Source organism: Aedes albopictus, chromosome 2, assembly GCF_035046485.1.
Source record: "Aedes albopictus strain Foshan chromosome 2, AalbF5, whole genome shotgun sequence".
NCBI lineage: Eukaryota > Metazoa > Arthropoda > Insecta > Diptera > Culicidae > Aedes > Aedes albopictus.
In genome coordinates this window covers 127706600-127728829 of record NC_085137.1, presented here as the reverse complement: position 1 = coordinate 127728829, position 22230 = coordinate 127706600, and the positions used below count along the sequence as shown (strand labels likewise).

General features: G+C 39.1%; 1 protein-coding gene and 1 long non-coding RNA gene across 7 annotated transcripts in view; one reads left to right on the top strand and one right to left on the bottom strand.

Annotated features, from left to right (window-relative positions):
* Positions 1-22230, bottom strand: part of LOC109423693 (tyrosine-protein kinase Btk) — a 471634-nt gene that overhangs the window by 18992 nt on the left and 430412 nt on the right. For all 6 annotated transcript variants that reach the window (XM_062850401.1, XM_062850400.1, XM_062850399.1 and 3 more), the window contains one exon: positions 9893-10281. In XM_062850401.1, the coding sequence (XP_062706385.1) occupies positions 9893-10281 (389 nt within the window). The remainder of the gene's footprint in view (positions 1-9892; positions 10282-22230) is intronic.
* The window catches only part of LOC134287729 (uncharacterized), a 473313-nt gene that overhangs the window by 282727 nt on the left and 168356 nt on the right, over positions 1-22230 (top strand). The window lies entirely within an intron of this gene.

Genomic DNA, 22230 nt, shown 5'->3' with positions numbered 1-22230 from the left:
CATAAAGTCTCGTTCATATTTGAGCAGAAGTACAGATAAAAAAAGTAGTTCTTCCTAAAATCCTTCAGGGATTTTCCCTTGAACTTTTTCAGAGATTTCTCCTAAACCCCAGTAACTTCTTCGAAGATTCCTCTAGTACCTTCATTTTCAGAGAATTCTCCAGAAAATTTTTCAGGGATATCTCTAGGAACTCTTTCAGACATTCATCGATGATTCCTTCAAGAATTTCATTAGAGATTTTTCCTGAAATTCCTGAATATTTCACCAGGACTTTATTCAAAGATTCATCCAATAGCTGTAATGATTTCTCCTGGAATTCGTAGAGGAATTTCTCTTGGAGCTCCTTGAAGGGTTTACTCTGGAATTTCTTCAGGGACTTCTTTTGGTATTCCTCCAAGAATTCCTTGAGAATTGTTTCAGAGAATTCCTTCAGAAATCCCTTCTGGACTTTTTCAAGATATTCCACCTGGAGTTCCTTAAAGATTTTTTTCTGGAATTTCTTGAGGGACTCCTCCAGATACTCCTTCAGAGATTTCTCCAAGAGTTTCTTCGAGGATTTATCAAGAAGTGCTTCAGTGATTTCTTCAGGAATTTCTTCTCGGAATCCTTCGTAGTTTTTTTTCTGGAATTCTTGGAAAGATTTCTCTTGAAGTTACACCATTGACAGTGAGGGTCTGGCCGAAGTCTACGCTCCATACAAATTTCGAAAATTACGTAGTTTATGGAAAGCGCCTTATCCGGAGTCGGGTTCTGATGCTTCTCAAAGATCTGGGGAATAGAATGCTCTACGGAGCAGAAATTTTGACATTTTGTCAAGACAAATTTGATAAGTGATCAGTCAAAATTTTAGCTTCTTATAGCATTCCGTTTGCGAGATATGATTTTGGGAAGCGCAAGAACCTGACTCCGGATAATCGAGTCAAATATAAAAATCTTTGATCGAGTGCGACCTGTAATTCCTTGAGGGATTCCTCCAGGACTTCCTTAACCCGATGGAGTCGGAGGGGTCTAAATGACGAATCTATGACAAATGCTCGGTTTCACCATCGGGGTCTCATAGGGCTTTAGAACAGAAGGTCGAAGGATGAAATGTCGAATGGAACAAAAGGTGGAATTGACAAAAGGTTTCTAAGAAAAAGTGATCAGAAGACATTCTAAGAATAAGTGATCAGAAATTGTTAGTAAAACGGCAATTGAAATTCCAATAAAAATAATAGAACCTAGTTAGGAAGTACAGCTATTGAATAAAAGAAGGCAAAATTTCTGATTGAAAAATATGTACATAAAGAGTCAATAATTATTTTAGTAACAATACTTAAAAGAAAAGCCTATAAATATAAGAAGAAAAATTCTTGAACAAAATTCAAATAAAATTGCCATTCAATACTACATTAACACAACTTGAAAGAATAGCCCATAAACAAAAGAAGGAAAAATTTTCTATAGGAATGTTAGTGGCTGAAATGCACATGCGTTCTATAACAGCATTATAATGTTTCTCTCAATGAGCAACAACAAAAACTCAACAAATATTTTTTCTTATAAGTGAGACACAACAGCTGGTAAAATGGTCTAGGGTAATTTTCCAATTGTTGCACGGCTAAAAACTCGCCTATTGTTGCACACTCCATGTTATTCTTATGCGGTGTGCAACAATTGACGAATTTTTAGCTGTGCAACAATTGGAAAATTACCCTACTACAATTTTTGTCCATTCGACCTTTTGTCCTTCGTTCTTTCGTCCTTCGACCTTCTGTCCTAAAGCCCTATAAGACCCCGATGGCGAAACCGAGCATAACACGTGTTCGAGGCCAGCGAGGTTCCGTAACGCCTCTGGAACTCACCGGAAATGCTCTGAAGCTTCTCGAAATGCCTCCAAAATCCCCTCGAACCCCATGTAGCGCACCTAAGGCGCTCCGGAACCCTCGAAAACTCCTCCGTAAAGCTTCCGTAACGCTTCTGAATTTCGCCGGGAAATACTCAGAAACTTCCTGAAAGCCTCCTGAATCCCCCTTAGACCCCCTCGGACCCCCTGGGGTCTCCAGTTAGCCAATTGGTTAAGGCTATGGATCGCCAATCCGGAGATGGCGGGTTCGATTCCCGTTCCAGTTGGGAAAATTTTCTCGACTCCCTGGACATAGAGTATCGTTGTACTTGCCACACAATGTACAAATTCATGCAATGGCAGGCAAAGAAAGCCCTTCAATTAATGACTGTGGAAGTGCTCTAAGAACACTGAGTTGAAGAGAGGCAGGCCAAGTTTCAATGCGAACGTCGAGCCATAAAGAAGAAGAAGAAGAACCCCCTCGGACACCATGTAACGCACCTGAGACACCCCAAAACCCCCGAAAACTCCTTCGTGACGCCTCTGAATTTTACCGAAAATGCTTTGAAACTGCCTGAAATGCCTCAAAAACGCTCTACATAAAATACCCTCGGACCCAATGTAACGCATCTGAACCCCCAAAAACGCACATGAGACCCTCCGAAATCCCCGAAAAAATTCCTGGACGCCTCCAAAACCCGTCGAAAATCCTCTGAAACTCTCTGCAATGCTTTCGAAACCCCCCTCAGACCAACGCAAACCTCCCCTGAGATCTCCTGGTACCCAGCGGAAACCCTTTGTGGCCCCCTGAAACTCCCCTGTGACTTCCGTTTGCTCATCCCTATAAACACCCCCTGGCCGCCGTTGCAATAGTTATCGTCGTTATCAAATATTCTTATGCACAATATTGGTTCTGAGTAGCTTTCCATCTTTTTATGCAGGGCATGAAAAAGGTGCATAAATTAAAAGTGCATGAAAATAACATGCATAAATTGAGGTTTTACTGTAGTAAAATGAGATACCTATGAGATGGCAAAACTTGTTATTATTTTGTCTTTGGTTTGTTCTTTGCCTCTACCCGGGTAAAGTGCACCGATGGAATTTCGCACTATAGTCGTGATATTCGCAATATTCAATTATCTAAATCACGTAAAACTTTTGTGGTATTATATTATACTTCACGGTGTGTCTAAAACCGTTATTAATAAAATAAAATACCCATCTAAGCGGTACCCACCATTCGAAAGATAAAGTATCCAGGTATCATCTCTGAAATTTTGGAAATGTTTCATCGAGGGAATGGGTAGTTTGAGCGATTTGAAATTTTAGGGTGATTTTCAATGAAATTCTCTTTGAATTATTAATATTCAATCGTGGTTATATCACGATCGTGGCCATCAACCTGTCCCTCATAAATTTGGAGTTCATTGGAGTATTCTTACTGAAAATTTGAGAACATTTTATCTAAATCAAAAGTTATCGTGAATTGAATTTACAGGGGATACTCAAAATAACTGGGACAGGTAAAATTTTCACTTTTCAAAAAATGTTCAACTCGGTGTAACTTTTCGAAAAGGGCATCAAATATTCTCAAATTTTTACTGTTATTTCATCAACTAGTTGTGTATCAGTGGACAAAATTTGGAGAAGATCGGGCCATTCTACACAAAGTTATAAAGATTCTAGAAAAAGGTATAATTATACGATAGCCAACTTTGAGCTGTTATATCTCCGGATTCAATGAACCGAATGCAATGAATTTTTGATGAGAATATTTGATGCCCTTTTCGAAAAGTTACACCGAGTTGAACATTTTTTGAAAAGTGAAAATTTTACCTGTCCCAGTTATTTTGAGTATCCCCTGTATAATCCAAATCCATAGGTTTTTACAGTATTTATAGCAATTAAACAGTTAAAACAATTAAACAAGTTAAATAACCAAAATCAGTTCAAATGCCCGCTGTTGTAGTCAATCACAGCATTCAACAGCTGGTTGAAAAAGGATGTCTGGAGCGTACGATATCTCTCCCATGTTTCTGAAAAATGGTTGGGAACGCTCTCAGTAGCTTGCTCTCCGAACACACCAAGAGATTTTCCAGCATGTATCATCTCAGATCAGCAACTGGAACTGCAAAATATGAAACTTAGAGAAATTCGGCAAATTAAGGGTCTCCCATATCCTGCCAAACCTAGCCTTTAACGTGGGATAGTCTGGATCCAATTTATCTATGAAACACGCTCTGTAGATGTCTTTGTAGAGTTTTAATGCCTGAAATATATTTTTATTAAATCATCATAGTTAATTAAACGCTTACATTTAAAAGATCGTGTAGCTTAAGACCTCCTTCAAGAACCATCAAAACGTCCATTAAATTGTGACATGCTTTTCCTGTGAAGCCATACGTTCGTGCTGATATCTCATAACAGCCATCATGGACCATAACTGTACCTTTTCAGGACTTACTTTTTTGGCGGCTTTGTACAATGCGTTCCAAGAGTTATGTGCATAGCAGGTTAGAAAGTGGCAATCAATATCAACTCCTGATCCATACCGTTAACTAGGGGCTGGAACAAACATGGAGTTTCGCTTACAAACTTAGATGTTTACGCGTGCAAGAATGATGACAAAGCTACTTTACCATGCCGTGAGGCTAATAGAAATCGCCCAACAATTTGCTTTAATCGCTGACTCGCTTCTAGTGGTAATCACGTTCAAATGTATGCGTGCCTTTTTTGTAGATGTAGTTGTGAAACTGTGAGGAAAATATTTGCACTCTTACACCGGATGTTAGTTTTATAATTATTTAAAAAACTTTACCCGTTTTACCCAATTTGATTGGGTAATATTTTCATATGCAATTTGAATAGCCTTTGAATTGGCGTGCATTTTTGTGTGAGGAAAAATTCATGCTAGTGTTCGTGTGTTGAAATGTCACTTATCTCTCTACACATTACAAAAAATGCTGCTTTCCCTTCTCAATTTCTGGTAAGCATTGTTACAGATCCGCTAGACGTCCTTTGACCATTCATATACCATGTTGATTTCAAAGTTTGTATCAATTTCCTAAAAGTTTCATATTTAGCGATTCCACGTTAACCGTTATGTGTCCGACAATTTTTTTGCTTTTTTCTACACCGTGCTTTTTAAATGGGCGCTGGGTACCCGGGTACCCTGTCGGCCACATAAGGGTTAAGCAGTTCTGTGAATACTTTCACTGAGAAATCTCTTGGTGTGTTCAGAGAGCAATCTACTGTGGCTTCGTGGCCGTGTGGCTAGTGTCACAAAGCATTTAGTCGCATCGTGCTGAAAGTTTTCGTGACGAAAAGTTTTCACCGACTGGAGCGGGAATCGAACCCACACTCCGAGGCTTACGAGACACCTAAGCGACTGACGCCGCTAACCGCTCGGCCACGAAGCCCACACATTTTCAGTAAGAATACTCGAATACCATACGTTTTGAACGTTGAATCCCAAATTTATGAGGGACAGGTCAATGGCCACGATCGTGATATGACGACGATTGAATATTAATAGTTCAAAGAGAATTTCATTGAACATCTCCCTAAAATTTCAAATCGCTCAAACTATGAATTCCCTCGATGAAACATTTCGAAAATTTCAGAGATGATACCTGAATAACTATATCTTTCGAATGGTGGGCACCGCTTAGATGGGTATTTTATTTTGTTAATAACGGTTTTAGACACACCGTGACTTCTGTTCAGCTAGCTAAATTGTTGATAAAATTCCTGCTTTGGTAAACACTAGGGGGCATCCATAAAGTACGTCACGCTCACAGGGGGGAGGGGGGTTACCAAAAGTGTGATAAGCAATGTATTAGGTATACGAAAAACCCGTACGAAGGGGGGAGGGGGTCTCAAATTCCTCAATTTTGCGTGGCGTACTAAATGGATGCCCCCTAGGCCAAAGTTGGTTATCGTTAGTCGAACTCAAATTGAGTTTCACAGACATGTATTGAAGTCTACCCAGACAATCAGGAGTCGCATAAGAATGCACGCTGTACATTGTACATAGTATCATTTTAAGTCACTGTCGCATATATGTGCAGCGGACGGACAATATTCATCGCATATGATGAAATTTTTTGAACTTATTACGACGTATCAGGTAAAGTCATATAAGAATACAAATCAACTTTTGTTTGGAATGAGTACATCGTAGTAGATGATATTCTGATGTTTAATTACGATGAACTTTACTTAGCCGCAAAAGCGTACGAGTAAAAATGAATTCGCATAATTGCATACTGCGATGATTATACGACTTCACTTGATACTTTTCCTATTGTGTCTGTTTAACTCACATTGGTGTACGGATGAAATGGTATAAAAGTACAAATAAACTCGTTAAAATGTGCATACAAACTCGCAGAAACGTTTATGTTGACATAATGCGATTTTATATGTGATAACAATGAAAGAGTTGCTGTTGGACTGTGGATGCAGTGCCAAAAAACTACAAGAAAGTGAAAAGCCGTAATTATGGTTACAAAGTCATCATTATTTGTTTTGTTGGCTTGATAATCAACAATGGGAGGTGCTAACCTGACAGGGGTAGTGAAAATTGCTTCTTCTTTGTGGCTCTACGTCCCCACTGGGACTTGACCTGCCCCGCTTCAACTTAGTGTTCTTTGAGCAATTCCACAGTTATTAATTGAAGGGCATTCTTTGCCTGCCATTGTATGAATTTGTATATTGTGAGGCAAGTACAATGATACACTATACCTAGGGAGTCGAGAATATTTTCCCGACCGAAACGGGAATCGAACCCGCCGTCTCCGAATTGGCGATCCATAGCCTTAACCACTAGGCTAACTAGAGACGCTGGGAAATGGTACTCCGTCGTTTTTAACTCCAGATAGTCTGTCAAACACACACAGCGCAGGTAAACCAAGTGCATTCCAACAAACACTGAGGTGAGTTAGAATATCATGATAATTAATCTGCTTGTTTTATAAGTAGCGTTTGGTGTTAAGTGTGAAGTGTGGCTCAACAATCCAAAGATCATTAGTTCGAAATCGAACTGACAATAGTTGTTTTTATTTTCGAATATTATTAAGTCGCATAAGATGCTGAATTACGTCGCAATAGTGCTCACGGTGCATCGCATAAGATGTCGCTTCAAGTCATATAGCGTTATTATTGTTTCGTCAATGAACGTATAGCCAGAGCCGTAGCGTGCGGTTGGCCAGGTTGGCCCCCGCCAAGGGCGCCAGGCTCAGAGGGGCGCCGAAAAGGCCTTAGGTTAGCAGAAAATAGGATAATGCTGCTGTTTTCTTGAATGTTATCAAGATTTTCGCTATTTTCAGTTTTTGAGATTGTTAATATGCTTTTTTTTTTGTTTTTCCATATTCTGAAAAAAAAAAATCTCTTTGTACCGACTTTTCGAACTCTCTAAGCAGAATACTCTCATCCGAAGCAGATTTCTCCTGTTTATTTTAAACATTTACCATGATGTTGCTTGAGAATTTTCCTACTATGCTAGTTTTTTTTTTTTTCAATGAGAAAAGCTTAATCAATATGCTTCCAAAATTCTGGTGAAAATTTCTTCCTAAAAATTCCTAAACATTCTTACTGGGGAATGTCTTGGAAGTTATCTAGGAATTTATTCAGAAGTTTCTCAAAGGAAACTCCTAACATTTCTCTAAGCACTAGAGGTTGCTTCATGAATGTCTGCTAGAATCCCCCTAGGAAATCTTTCATGAAATTCTCCATAAGTTCTTCCAGAAAGCCATAAATTTGAAATTGCTTCAGAAATGTCTAATGGTATTCCGCTGGAAAATCTGAGAATGATTTTATATAAAATTTCTCCAAATTCTTTTGAAAGCCTTCCACGGATTTCTTTACAAATTTCTTGGATTTCTTCATAAGACCTTCTTAGGGATTTTTAGAATATCCCAAAGAGATTCCTTAAGCAATTTTTTCAGGAATTCATCCAAACATTCGTCCAAAAAATCTTCCTTTGAGCGTTTCTTCACGAACTACTCCAGCAATTCCTGCAAGAATTACTATATGAATTCCATTGGAAATTCTTGTTGAAATGTCTCCTGGATTTTCATATGCACCGAATATTACAGCAGAATTCACTTAAAAATTCCTGCATAATTTCATTAAGTAATTCCAGCAGGAGTTCCTTCAAAGATTCCAACATAAACTAAAATAAATTTCTTTAGAAATTCAGGTAAAACCAATTAAACTAATCACTGAAAATTAATAAAATAGATCGTTTGAAATTTTCTGAAAACTCTTGAAACTAAATTAAGTATTTTTTTTAAAACAAAATTCTGTTAAACAAAAAAAAAACAGAACAAGAGAAAAAAAATACTTTTAGAAAGATATTTTAAAGACATTTATGAATCATTTAGTAAGGATTCTGAAATGTCATTTCGAATGGTTGTGCTGGTCTTAGTTTCGAATCAAAAAAGAACTGTGAAATAAAAAAATGAATGACTTCAAACTTTTGCACTGGAGTGGACCTGGTGTGATGGTTAGAACTCTTGACTATCACGTCGTGGACCTGGGATCGAATCCCACTCCCGACAAACTCACAAAATGTGAGTTCTTCCTTTGGAAGGGAAGTAAAGCGTGGGTCCCGAGATGAGCTAGCTTAGGGCTAAAAATCTCGTTAATACAGATAAAAAAACAAAACTTTTACTGCATCTTGTGCGATGTAACTTTAACTCATAAAAGTAGGTATAACATGAACATAAACTTGATTTTATATATAAATTGGTTGTCGTGGGTGCAATTCGTAATCCTCACAAACAAACACCATTGAATTACATGAACTCATAGATTGGTATATGAACCAAGCCAGAGAAAATTTTGACACAACTAATCCAGGAAGGAATTGATCATTAGACAGGTTATAATCACGCTTTAATTATCAAAGATCAATCAATGAATGAAAAGTTCATTCAACGTCGATCCCAAAATGCGCAGTTCAAATCACCAAGAGGGATATTACAAGTCATCACAATAATTTGGCAACTCAGCAAACACAGCAAAAGAGTAGCTGATTCAACACATCCGTGACGAGAGGATAAATTCCTTCACGGCAGAAAAAAAAAATCAACAAACCTTCAACAGAACTCAACGAAATTCGATACTTTTTTTTGTTTCTTTTTATCGAATTGATTCTCCCCGTTGAAAAGATATTTGCCATAAGTTCACCCTCCTGTCCATGCTTTTTTTTCTCTGCTACGATCTCCATTCCCAATCTGTTTTCATTTTTTTTTTGTCTTGTCGAACCATTCGAAGGTCGGTCGATCCCTCACCACCATTGATCGCGAAATCGTCGATATCCTCCCGAATGCCCTCTGGATCTCTCCCCTCTGGACATTCCACATGAACATGATCAAGCAAAGGAGGAGGTTCAAACACGGACCAGCACCTATATGATTATCAAATTCCTATTGCGATCGAACTCCTGTGCACAGGTCGTTCGTCGTCGTCGTCGTCGTCATCAGTTGAAATTTTCTCACGATTTCGACCGGGGTTGTGCAGTACGACACGTAAGGCGGTTCGGGGTCAAATGCGCCCCTGATGGATAAGATTGAAGTTTCCATTTTTATTTTCTCAGAATGTGAAAATTTACAGTGTTCATTACTAAATATACTGAAAACTGTGAATCAGTAAACCTCCAAGGTTCATTTTGTACCGATTCTCCTTTTTATTTATTCTAAAATCCAAAACGGATAACCAGTAAGTACTGGAAGAGGGGAACTGGTTGAAGATCGAGAGGAATATTACTTCCAATAATGCATCGACTAGAAGACTTTGGGTCTGGGTGAACGCGCAACGCAGCAACTTGGTGATGATCGATTTAGAAGGTAGAAAAAAAAAACGTTGCTGATGGCGTTTTTATGGTTCCCGTTTCATTCCGAGAATCAAGTGAGGCAGAGATTTGAACCGAAGATCGATGGGCCCCGATAAGGATGCCCCTGACACTAATTAAATCGTTATTAGTCGGCAGCATAATTGGCCCTTGGGAGCATTTAAATTTCTAACTTAAATTGTTCTTTGGGAAAATCGATCGAAACTCACCTGAGGCTGAGCGAAGGAGGGCGTGATGTTGCCTAAACTGCTGGAACTGCTGTTGAGGTGATGTGACTGGGAAGACTGCTGGTGCTGCAGCTGTTGATGCTGCAGCGAGGGCGAGTGGGAAGACTGCTGGGAATTGTTCGGGCCCTGGGGCTGTAGCTGTTGCGGGTTGTTCTGCTGTAACTGCGGTGACTGATTGCCGGGCTGGTTCGGTGAGTGCGGCGGCTGCTGCTGCCCTTGCTGTTGCTGTTGCTGCTGCTGTAGCGTCCGATCCAATCCGGAGCCCGAGATGAGATGTGAGCCCTGCTGCAGGTGACCGTTGGGGTGGTGGACGGTCTGCGTGTTGGGGCTGATGCTTCGAGACGAGTTTTGGGCGGGTGAACTTCCGTTACCTGGAGATGGGAGAATGGACGGGAGTAGAAGGTATGAGAAGAATGCATGAGATATTTGCGTGCTCATCAGATTGGAATGTCGGTCGGTTGGTCGCACGCGCGCTTGGCCGGGAGATAAATTCACCTCCGGGAGGGAGGGCCGGCATTCATGCGTTGATGCGTTGGGCATCGTCCACTTCTGACTCAATGGTTGAGGTGCACAGTGGGCCAGTTTCTTGGTGAGAGACGGTCAAGGTATAATTTCTTGATGGAGAAGAATCGAATATATTCTGTGAAAATGTATCTTTCCCCTGAAGAAGGCACCATCCAAAGTATCGATATGTCGGAAATCGTGCTGATTAAGACTTCGTAATCGTCAAATCCGAGCAGGACAATTTCTGTTATTAACAATTCAAGAGAAACAGCAAAAACATATTGGTATAAGAAGAAACGATGATAAATTCATGATCATATTTAAGAGAATTATATACTATTAAACACTGAAATGTAAGCTATAACCACAATATATTTTGAAAAAAAAATGGCGCAGAATTATTGTTGGAAATATTTAATTGTTGCATAAAATGTTATAAGAAATTTGAGTATTTAGGTTTTCGGTTGATTAAACATCAAAATGTGGTTGAAAAAGTCTTAAATAAACAGTTCTGTGTTGGTATAAAGATGCACCCTAATGCATCTAGTATGAATACTATAAATACTACCCACGTAACCAATAAGCATTTGAATAAGCCGTATTTCTATTTTATATCTGCATTTGACCTGCTTACTGCCGTATGAAAGCAGTTCGACTGCTAAACTGCCCTATATTAGCAATTGAAATGCTACTTGAAATCTGACAGCAGTTATGTAGCATTTCAGATGCACGGTATGTTTTAGTCAACAAGCAGCATAACTGCTGCATTAGTGCCGTAAAACTGCTAAGTGGAATGAGTGATCCTAAACCCACAACACATTTCCACTTTTTAATTTACGTGGCCCTGCTGTAGATGCCATTATCATTCGCTTGTGCTGTCATTTATACAGAGGTAGACATTCGTTTAGCCGAGACCCACAAATTTTCAAAAAAGTGTCGGGAAACTCACATAAAAGATTTTATGATAATAGTTATTTATGTAACGAGTTGCAAAAAGTTGATTTTTTCAGCACGAGTCGTACATTTATCCAACGAGGCTTGCCGAGTTGGATAAATACGAAGAGTGCTGAAAAAATCGAGTTTTGCAACGAGTTCCATACAAAATTTTATGCAATGATTTTTTTCATAATGCAACTCATTTGAGTTGCATAATGTTCATAATGCAACTCAAATGAGTTGCATTATGAACATTATGCAACTATTTTTCATTATGCAACTCATTTCAGTTGCATTATGAACCAGGTCGGAAAAGTTGGCCATTATGATACCAAAATGAGTTATATAAAATAGAAATTATGATACTGAATTGCATAAAACTTTTTTATTGCAGTGATAGTATATCTAGTACACGTTTATGAAACATATGCATATACAATGAAACAAAAACAAGGGTTAAAACACTTCAAATGTCATTTTTTGCCTAGACATTCGTTTAGCCGAGGTAAATGAAAAATTGGTTTTCAATAGTTTTTTTTTTTTGTAATTTCATGAATATATTCAGCCATTCCATAGAAAAACGATATAGTGCATCTCCGATTGTCGTGAAACTTGGTGGGCTTGTAGTTCTTCGGAAATAATTAGACCCGTATTTTTTTATTTCGTCATTAGGGTGACCAATTTTCATAAAGGGTGGTCCAAAAAATTAAGGTTTTTCAAAACTAAAATTTTTCAAAAAATCGTAACTTTTGAAGCAGTTGACCGATTTTAAACTTTTTTTTTTTGAAAGCTTTTGAATTGTAGTATTCAGAAAAAACACGTTAAAGGGGCTAAAATGTAAAAAGTACTATAAAATGTGCAAATATATTAGTTTTTTCACATTTTCATGGTCTCGAGACCAAAGAGGTATCCTGGTTTTATATTTTTATCAGAAAATTCAGGAAATTTGGCGTAACATATCAAAAAATCAGAAATGTATTTTTTTAGTTTTTGAGATATGATTCTCAGATATTGATATACCAATATTCACCATATTTGTAGTTTGCTGTCAAATTTTCAGCTAAGTCGCTGATAGGAGAACAAAGTTACAGCATGTCAAAGTTGGCCATTTTGTAAGGAAAACGACTTACATTTTTATGAACACAGCTGTTTTTATATGAAATGTATGAAATATTTATATAGCAACGCTTCCGAAGTGATTAAATTTATGATTAATGAGTCGATCTATAATGTAGGTCACCATACAAAATGGTTGTGTTGGAAATGTTTTAAAATTTGATATCTTTTATTAAGTAATTCTTAAAATTTTCCGAGCGTCTAGGCATGTTTTCTATTTTCCTACTATTGTACGACCAAAAAATCAGTGATATATTGTTACAAATGCTAATTTCCTAGAAAATCTTCCAAAGCCCAGAAAAAAAAACAAAAAAATATTACGATTGAAAAAAAAAACAATACAAAAAATCTTATGAATTTTGATATAATTTTGTTACTAAAAATATAACAAAGATTGTAATAAACTTGTTACGAAATTATGTTAGAGGCAATTATATTATAATGCATAATATAACAAATACTGTTTGAATAAATGAAATAAATTTTGTGATAATTCAGCTACTAAAATTATAACAAATGTGATTATATTTTTATGGATATTTACATGGATATTCCATCTATTACTATTTCTAACGACAGTTGTCATAATTTTGTTATGGTCTTGTTATGTGTCTCTGGTTGGGTAAACTGATGGATGACAACAGTGCCCGGATGTTGTTCTGGGAAGAGGGAAGAGCAAGAGAGGACACAATAGAGATGAGATAAATGGGAGAAGTAGGGTTGAGCAATCTCTTTTTTTTATCCAGTTTATTAATTTTGGGCTCAATCGCGTATAACGCTTTACGGAGCCGAGGATCTTTCTTTGTACTTAATAGTATACATTATACAGAGTAATAACATTTTAATGATATCTGTTAGTAATGGGTGGAAGCCAGGGTACTCGTGGCAGCTCGAGGTTAGAAGGTCACATTTTGAAGGATGGACACGGTAAGGATTGGGCCAAAGGTTGCACTGCTGCTCATCCGGGGGTGAATCGCATCTTGCTAGCGTATTCGGTGCCTTGTGGTGTTGGTACCAACTTGTTGTGGGACTTGGTCTTCCGGATGGCCAGGAGCAGCTTGGTAACACAAAGAGCACAAAACAGAGAAAAAAAAAACTGGAGTAGAAAACACAAGCGAATTAAACTTTTATACCAGCAGAGCGAAGAAAGTCGAAAATACATCCCATGTATGTGACATCGCGGGTCCCCAACACATCTCTCACAAGAACAAAGGGTTGTCTACCTCGGTCCTCAAGGGTATCCAATAGTAGCGCTCTGGAGGCGTCATTATCCGGGCATTGCCAAACTACGTGGTCGATGTCATCATAACCGGAACCGCACTTAGTACAAACATTGCTCAACGCGAGGTTAATCCTGTGTAAATGCGCGTCTAGCGAGTAATGGTTGGACATAAGTCTTGACATCACGCGAATTAAATTAGGTTGAGCAATCTCAACAGGATCTGATGAGTACTTAATAAGGGTTCCGGAGGGAAAATCCCGTAGGGTTTCAACAGATCTTCGGGGGTTCCATGGGAATGAAAAAAAAATTTAAGAGGTTTCATAGACCTCAAGGGGGTTTCAAAGATATTCAAGCAGATTTAAGGGGATTTCATGGATGTTCTCTAGGAAGGGTTACAGGAAGTCTCAGGGTTTCAAGGGGCATTTCAGAAGAATTCAAAGGGCATTAGAGGCGAAAGGTGCTTTTGGAGCCGACCTTCTGATACGAAGGGGTTTTAAGAAGTTTCATTGGGTTTCCTGGGGTGCACCAGGGGTGTTTCAGGGGCTCTCAAGATGTTTCAAGATATTTTAGGGACTCTCTAGGAGATAACAAGGGATTTTTGGGAGCCTTGAGTAGGATTCTACGCCCCTGACAGGATACTTCAGAAGGTCTCACAGGATTTCAGAGGCATTTGAAGGATGTATCAAAGAGCTCAGGGGGTTTCAAGGGGCGTTTCAGGGATGTGCTAAAAAAATTCAGGGGCGTTCCATGGGATTTTTGAGACATTCCCGAGGGTCTCAGGGCCGTTTCAAAGGGTTTCAGAGGATCTCAGGGCCAGGAGGTTTCAGATTTCCAGGGGCATTTCAAGATGTTTCTGGGGTAATTTAAGAGGTCTCATGGTATTTCAGGGGGTTCACAGGGGAATTTCAGATGGCCTCAAGAGTTTCAGTGGTTTACGGGGTTTCCAGGAGCTTTGGCAAGTGACAGGCAGTGGTCGCCATAGGCGGATGCATGATCAAATCTAAGCGCTCACTGAAGGAATTGGGGGTTACGATCGACGATAAGCTGAAATTAGGACGCCACGTAGAATATGCCTTCAAAAGGGCAAGCACGGCGATAATGGCATTGTCAAAGATAATATCAAATAGCTCGGCAATAGTCTCGAGTAAGCGTAAGCTGCTCGCGGCAGTAGCGGTCTCCATACTTCATACTACTGCCTTAGGGTGGTCAACGCATACTCAAAGCGCTCTCAAAACCCGCGGTAAGTGTGCTAGCGGGGTGTGTACGGGGGTGGACAAGTGGGATTCCGTTACTTCCACTGTCTCCCGAATCGTACTTGAACTACAGAGAAAATGGCGAGCCGACCAACAGCATCCGGGTGCTTAAGTTCACCGGGTAGTCTACAGCTTAAGTTCACCGGGTAGTCAAAGCTTACCAATAGAGAGTACCCATGTCCGTCCGTCCCCCCCCCCCTTCACGAAGGTATCCCTAACGGGCGTACCGCGAAAGTAAGGAAGAGAGAGAATGAGTTTTTAAAAGGTCGATCCCCACATAACCCCAGGAACCACTTCTTCAGTATCTGATCAACAGATTTCTCAGTCTATTTAAATATGGGGCTTTCCAGGGGTCTTTCAGAGGATCTCAGGGGTTTCAGAATGGTTCCCATGGTGTTTTAGAGAGTTGCTGGAGGTTGCATGTGGTTTCAGTGGACTTCATAGTGTCTCAGAGATTTCCAAGGGGTTTCAAGAGATTCAATAGGCCTTGCAATGGGGCTCCCCAAACCTCTCTGTATTTTTTTTCTTTGTGGCTCTACGTTACCACTGGAACAGGCACTGTGAGGCAAGTACAATGATACATTATGTCCAAGGAAGTCGAAAAAAGTACCCACATTGGTAACATTGCAAATTTTCTTGGAATATATATTCATTCTTTATGGAGCGCTTTTTGATTTTCTATGGAACATTTGGAGTCATAACAACCTTTTACCGTTTTTAAGATATCGTGATCACCGTAACGGCACTTAAAAAAAGACACAATTTCGAGATAATCGTTTAAAGTTTCGCGCTTTGATTTGCCCTTATGGGCTTTCACTTTCGATGTAGTGCTTCAATCAATCGTTTTTATTACCCCTAAGATAACATGACGCCTTAGGAAGGGAGCTTTCAAATGGAGTTTCAGGAATATTTCTAAAGCGTTGTTTCAGGGTCTTTAATGGGATTTGAAAGAGTCCTGGGAATTCCTTTGAAATTAAGGCGTTTTCTGTAGTTTCAGGACTTTAGAAGATCTTCAGATGATTGTCAGAGGAGTTCAAGAGGAACTTCGAGGCATTTCCAATGGATTTGGGGATTTCAGAGGTCTTTGGAGTTCTCAGCGACTGAAAAAAGTTTTCTGAGAATCTGGTATGTTGTAGGACTGTCAAGGTGCTTTAACCTTTTGGAGCCGATTTTTTTTGCCGCTGTCGACGCAACCTCGCCGGTGTCGAACACGTTTGTTATGCTCGGTTTCATCGCCGGGGTCATATATGACCCCTCCGGCTCCAAAGGGTTAAGGGATATAGTAAGGCTTCCGGGGGGTTACTGGGATTATACGGGCCTTTAGAAAAAGATAATCTATCAGAAGTCTCAAGGGGTTTCCTAGCGATTTCAATGCGTAGCAAGATATTGGGGGGGGGGGGTTCCTGGGGTTTCAGGGAGTTTCAGAGCATTCCAGAAAGCTTGTGGTAGGGATTCAGTGGGGTTTGAATACGTTTCACGGCGTTTCGGTTGGTTTCAGGGCAAACCGTAATATTTCAGAAGAATAAATGAGAAATTTACGGTGGTCCCAGGGGTGTTGCAAAGGAGTTTAGAGGCGTTTCTCAAGGTTTTAGTGGTTAAAATTTTTCAAAGAGGTTTCTGCGGAAGTTCCAATAGTTTCAGAGGTTTCAGGGGCCTTTCAAGTCGTTTCAGAGGAACTTCAGTGAATTTCAGTGGGTTTCAAGAAGTATCAGAAGCTGCAATAGAGTTTAAGAGAAGTTTCAATGCTTTTCAGCGGGTTTCAGTGACATTTGAGGGGGACATTGTTAATACAATATGTGTATATCTATGTGGGTATGAACCCTATTAGTAACACATCGAGAGATCTTTAATTACGCTCGTAGAATCGGTTACCTATACTCCAGCAAGTTCTTGCAGGTTTTTTTCATTGAAGTCAACACTTGATATTTGTATGTACTGCTTGAAATGATCTCAAAGTATCTAAATCTAATGAACTCTGGTGAAGGAGTTGGGAATACATGAACAGTTCAGTAAGGCGCCGCCCACTCACCCATCTCTCCCTAACTTAAACTCGTCTTTGAAGCCCTTCAACTTTCCTCTCTTCCAGTTTCCCATAAACACTCCTAAAACCTCAGACCTTTGAAAAGTCCTAGTGAAAGGCTCAACATATTATTTTGAAAATGCTTTGCTAGCGAGATATCGATGAAGTTTTGGCATGCTCTTTCTTAGAATCCAACGTTATTAATGGCCACGTATCTCAAATGGAATCACCGTGCACCGACTGTTGATTCAACGGCTAAGGCAGTACCATACTGAGGTGACCCGGAAGGGGAGGCTGCAGGTTAGCGTGGCGGCAGCATCGTGATTTGCTGCTCCTCGCCCAGCCACGCAAAGATGCGTTTTCATTCATTATTTTCCCGAGATCGCGCGTGCATGGAATGTGCGAGTCCCAGCAGGTAGGTAGATAATTACGCTGAGGTATGCCACCTTAACTCATCGTAGGGAATGGGAGTAGGAAGGTGAGGAATTCAAGGGCTGGGCTGTGTGATCATCAGAAGCGAGGCGATCAGATCGGGGAGAGCATCAATGGGAGTAGATCTGATGGTCACGATTCCCAGTTCTTATGTGCACAAGGTGGGCACATCCGCTGCGCTGATCCTGGGAATGCCCTGAGGAGGATCTGTTTTGATATGAAATTTGTATCGTAACAAATAGCGGTAATTACACAGCAGAGCAGAATGTGTGGTTAGTCGCAGGAAGCATTTTGCTCTCGGTTAAATGCAGTTAGAAAATTATACTTTGGGAATGCTACGGTCATTATGCCAAATGGTATTTCTGAGTTCAGATCCATACAAAACGATTATGATTTCTTGGAAAAAGCGAGAATAAAAGCACTTTTCTCAAGAATAGCTTAGTGTCTCTTACCGAGCAGAAACCTAATTATTAATACAATAATGCAACGAATTTCTTCCTTTGCCGGCGTTCAAAAGATCCAATTTCAATATAGCACCTCTATCTCCGTAGAACTTACGGGTGCAGTGTTGTTGAATCGAAGGTCTCTCGTTAGCAAGGTTTTACTAGCCCAGTTTGGCCAAACATTTTTACAAGAAAAAAAAAAGACGGTCATTCTCCGAGCACTATGTTTTTTTTTTTAAATTAATTTTTAGCAGATCGCGGAAATTATTTCTTGAGCATTTACCCATCTATAATCGTTATCAAGGTCCAAAAAGGAATAAGACTGTCTCAAATGAGCATTGGGTCACTTAACAGTTACAAAAACGTAGATCTTTTGATACGGATACACCGAGAGTTCGAAAGCGAATAGAGTTTTATACTCTAAGAACATAACGAGTCACGACCGTGTTCATTCCGAACCACTCGCGCCCGATGCCATCCTCATCTATGCATGCAGGTTGAATAACAAGCATCAATTAAACTCCTTGGACTTCGACACCAGCATTAAATCCATCCGTCCTTGGCTTTTAATAGACAGGCACATGTGGTACATACACCAGCAACATAAGTGCAGTGCATTTCAATAGTAGGTGAGCAACATCCAATCCAAGCTCATCAAACTCCATTCGAAATGGAAACCACATAACAGCATGGAACCATCAATCTAGTTCGATCACCTTCCCCCGCTTGAGAAAAAAAAAACTAACCGACCGACCGACATTATAGCGACGAACCACTTTTTGAGGTTATGCTACTGAGCAGCTGCATTTGTACTCCATCCACATTTCCAAAACAAAAGCGCTGAATATTAATGAGCAGTTTGTTTACGTAGCTCGGCTTGCCTCGCGGCTAAATGGTAAATGCGGTGAACGCATAAATTACCATTACCCAAAGCCGATTGGATTGGAAGTTGAATTGAGGCAGAAAAAACGTGATCTTAGGTGATGCGCACGATCGGTTCGATCAAAATACCTAGGAGAATCGCCATCAGATGAAGATCATACTACTGCATTCATAAGATTTGTCGACCAGTGAAGGTCGACTCAAGTGTTTGCCATCATAACAGCAATAACAACATCGTTGTACTATCGCACTCTGGCTGGTGTTTCGGAACCGATCAATATCCGACTGGTGCAGTTGGTACCGTAGGACGGGGTAGATGAGATAAGTGCACAGTCAGGTTTCCTTTATAGTGGCCGAAGCATATGCATCGCATAGGGTTTTAATCTAATTACCACCGAGGACCCGGGATCGAATCCCACTTCCGACATACTCACAAAATGTTAATTCTTCCTTTGGAATGGAAGTAAAGCGTGGGTCCAGAGATAAACTAGCCTAGGGCTAAAAATCTCGTTAATACAGATATTAAAAAAACCAAGCTATCTAAACACCGACTAATAATGATCAACTTTGTTCTTGCAACTCGCCTATCACCTCATGGCCAATTTTGTATCAATTACTAATGTATACATACATACCTAGTCAACCAGTTATCGTATAAGATGTTGAATAAGATGGTAAAGTGGAGGTGATATACGTACATTTTACATGCGCCTAAATGGAGGCATGCACGCATATGTCCTCCAGTTTATCATCTTATGCAACATCTCATATGATTACTGGATGTCCGGGTAAGGTTCCTTATCATGTAAAGATATGTCCTTAAATTAATACGATTGAACAATTGTCCTTCGAATTCTGTTTCGGTTTTGTCCAATTCCTTGGGCACAACCTAAATTCAATTCCCGGCACACCTTCTACGTGGTACTATAGTACATGGTATGGTCCAAAACTATGTTTGGCCGTAGGTGTTTATTCAAAAAGGCGGTTAAATTCTTTGCACTCCAAACCCAATCATGTGCTCAAAGTACCGTCAGTGTACCAGTAGCCGCTCATGACCCAATAGCCGCTCACTGTTGCAAAAATCAAGTTTACACGCATAAATACACTCTTTTCGGTGCTGATCTTCTTGGACAATACAAATTAGACGAGAGCAAAGCCATTTTATGCAATATTTACCGGATAACATGAATTTTAAAAACAAAACAATGAAATTTTTTGAGCGGACCCAAAAAAGCTGTAGGTAATTCAAAGTGTTCCAATAACCGCTCACGCAAAAAAACACATCAAAATCGTAAAATCTGCCGATTTTAGTACACAGTGTGTTAACCCCTTTTATACACTCCTACGGAACAGGAAAAATATAATTGTTAAAACATAGAGTTGCAAAAATAATGCACTTTTCCGCAAAAGTCTATTCAAAAGATGACATAAATTTGTTCGTGAGCGGAATTAGGACCACTTTGGTCTCATACCAAATGTAATAAAATCATACTTTTATGAAAAGTTTTACATAAGTCTTGATTTGTATCTGATTATACTTAGATTGAACTAACATAAATGGAAAAAACATTACAAATTGACTTAACAGTCATTCAACAGATGATGTTTTTCTGCGAAACTGGCCTTAGATGAGCGGAATCTGGTACCTTGATGGTACTTTTGTGCAGAAAGTTTGAAATTGTGATGTGTGTAGATTAAAATTACGACTAAAATATTTCAATTAATATTTTTGCCCACCAGATTATAAAACACCATCACAGTGCAACGAAGAAATCTTTCTCTGTGGTTGTGAAATACAATATTCCGTATGCAGCAAATCCACGCACACATTTGCTTACATTCTCCCTAGACGAAGACAACTTGTTGTTTAAGTTTTACCGACGGAGAAAAAGTGATTTATTTATTTAATTTAGCAGCGGTAAAATCCAATTTGGAAGTGCCACAGAGCTTTTGTGAGGTTGTGAATTGAAGGTTAGTACAACAAGTGAATCTGGCGAAGCGAAAAGCGAACGGTGATGAGGATCAATTCGGCTAGTTGCTGCTTTGTTTCGGTTACCTTCGTCGTACGCGAAACGAGAAAAAAATGTGGACTTGTGAGTGGAGTGAAATTGAAACGTGAAATTGTGTGCAATTACTCGATTTCTAGTGCTAAAGAGGCTGGTTATCGATAGTCTGCATCTTTTTGCTTCCATCTAACGAGGCATTGGAAAAGCAGGGCTGTTACAAAAGAGTCGATTTGAAACCCGCAAAATCCGCGCCAAGCCATTTGAAATCCGCGCAGAGGTCATCAAATCCGCGCCAGTACAAAAACATATGGATTTGATAACTGAAGATCATAAAAAGCCAGACTTTTGTTGTACTCCAGATGAAGAGCATTTCTAATGAAAAATTAATGTTTAACTATTATTAATCTATGACTTTAGATAACAACTTATACATCAAACAAGAATTGAAAAATGTTGCAAATAGGCTAGCTTTTTTATTGGAGTAAAAAGCTTTGAATTGATAGTTCTTTGTTTATCAAACAGTGTGTCTGCTATTTTACGAGAATAGGTTTTCCTGATCTCAAGAATTCCGAAAAAGGATCATTATTGGCGGATCTTCTGAAACAATTCATAATCAACGTTATGGTAGAAATCCTGTAAAAAAAATCTGTAGTAAATACCAGAAGATCGTTCGAGAACCGAAAATTTTCAGAAACTTCTTGAGAATTTCATGGATTACTTTCTACAGAAACTTATTTTATGAAGATACAAATAGAGTAATACTAGTGGAATTCATAGATTAAATCACCAATAAACTTTACTTCTAAGAGAGATATCTATAAAAAAAGAAGCACTTAAAAAAACTGTCTGGAAAATCAGTGAAAATTTTAGCAAGTTAAGATTCTGAAAGCTTCAACGATTTCTTTATGTATTCTGCAAAAAAATCCTCAAAAAATTCTACCGCGAAACCCTTCATTAACTGTTCCCACAACTCCCCTCAAAACGAGTGCTCCGACTGGAAATCAAAGAGAAATTTTACAACAGCAGTTTACGTATTTTTTGGATAATTCTATTAGAATTTTAGCAAAAAAAAATGATTCCATATAAATTCCACAAATAACTGATTCAGGAATTTCGTGAACTCCGTTAAACTCATCCATAATGAATGAAAAAAGTCCTGCATGTCAAAAAAAAATCGCCAGAGTTTTTCCAAGCTTTTTTTTCCGTGGAATTTTCTAAGAATGCAATCATAAAAATCTTCAGGACGTCTTACTTGTGCCTTTTTTTAGGAATATCTGAATTTTCACGACATACTGTGTCAGAAAACCAATCAGATTGATTTCTCACGACGCATACCAATGTTTTTTTTTTACGAGATTCTATTAAATGTGACTACAAAATTCAACCAAATGTTTCTCCAAAATTTTCGGTAGACGTCTTTTTACAATTTCCATAAAAAACAGCTTTAGGATCACCAAGAAAGCCCAGCCTCATAACTCTAATTTGAAAATGTTCATTTTTTTTACT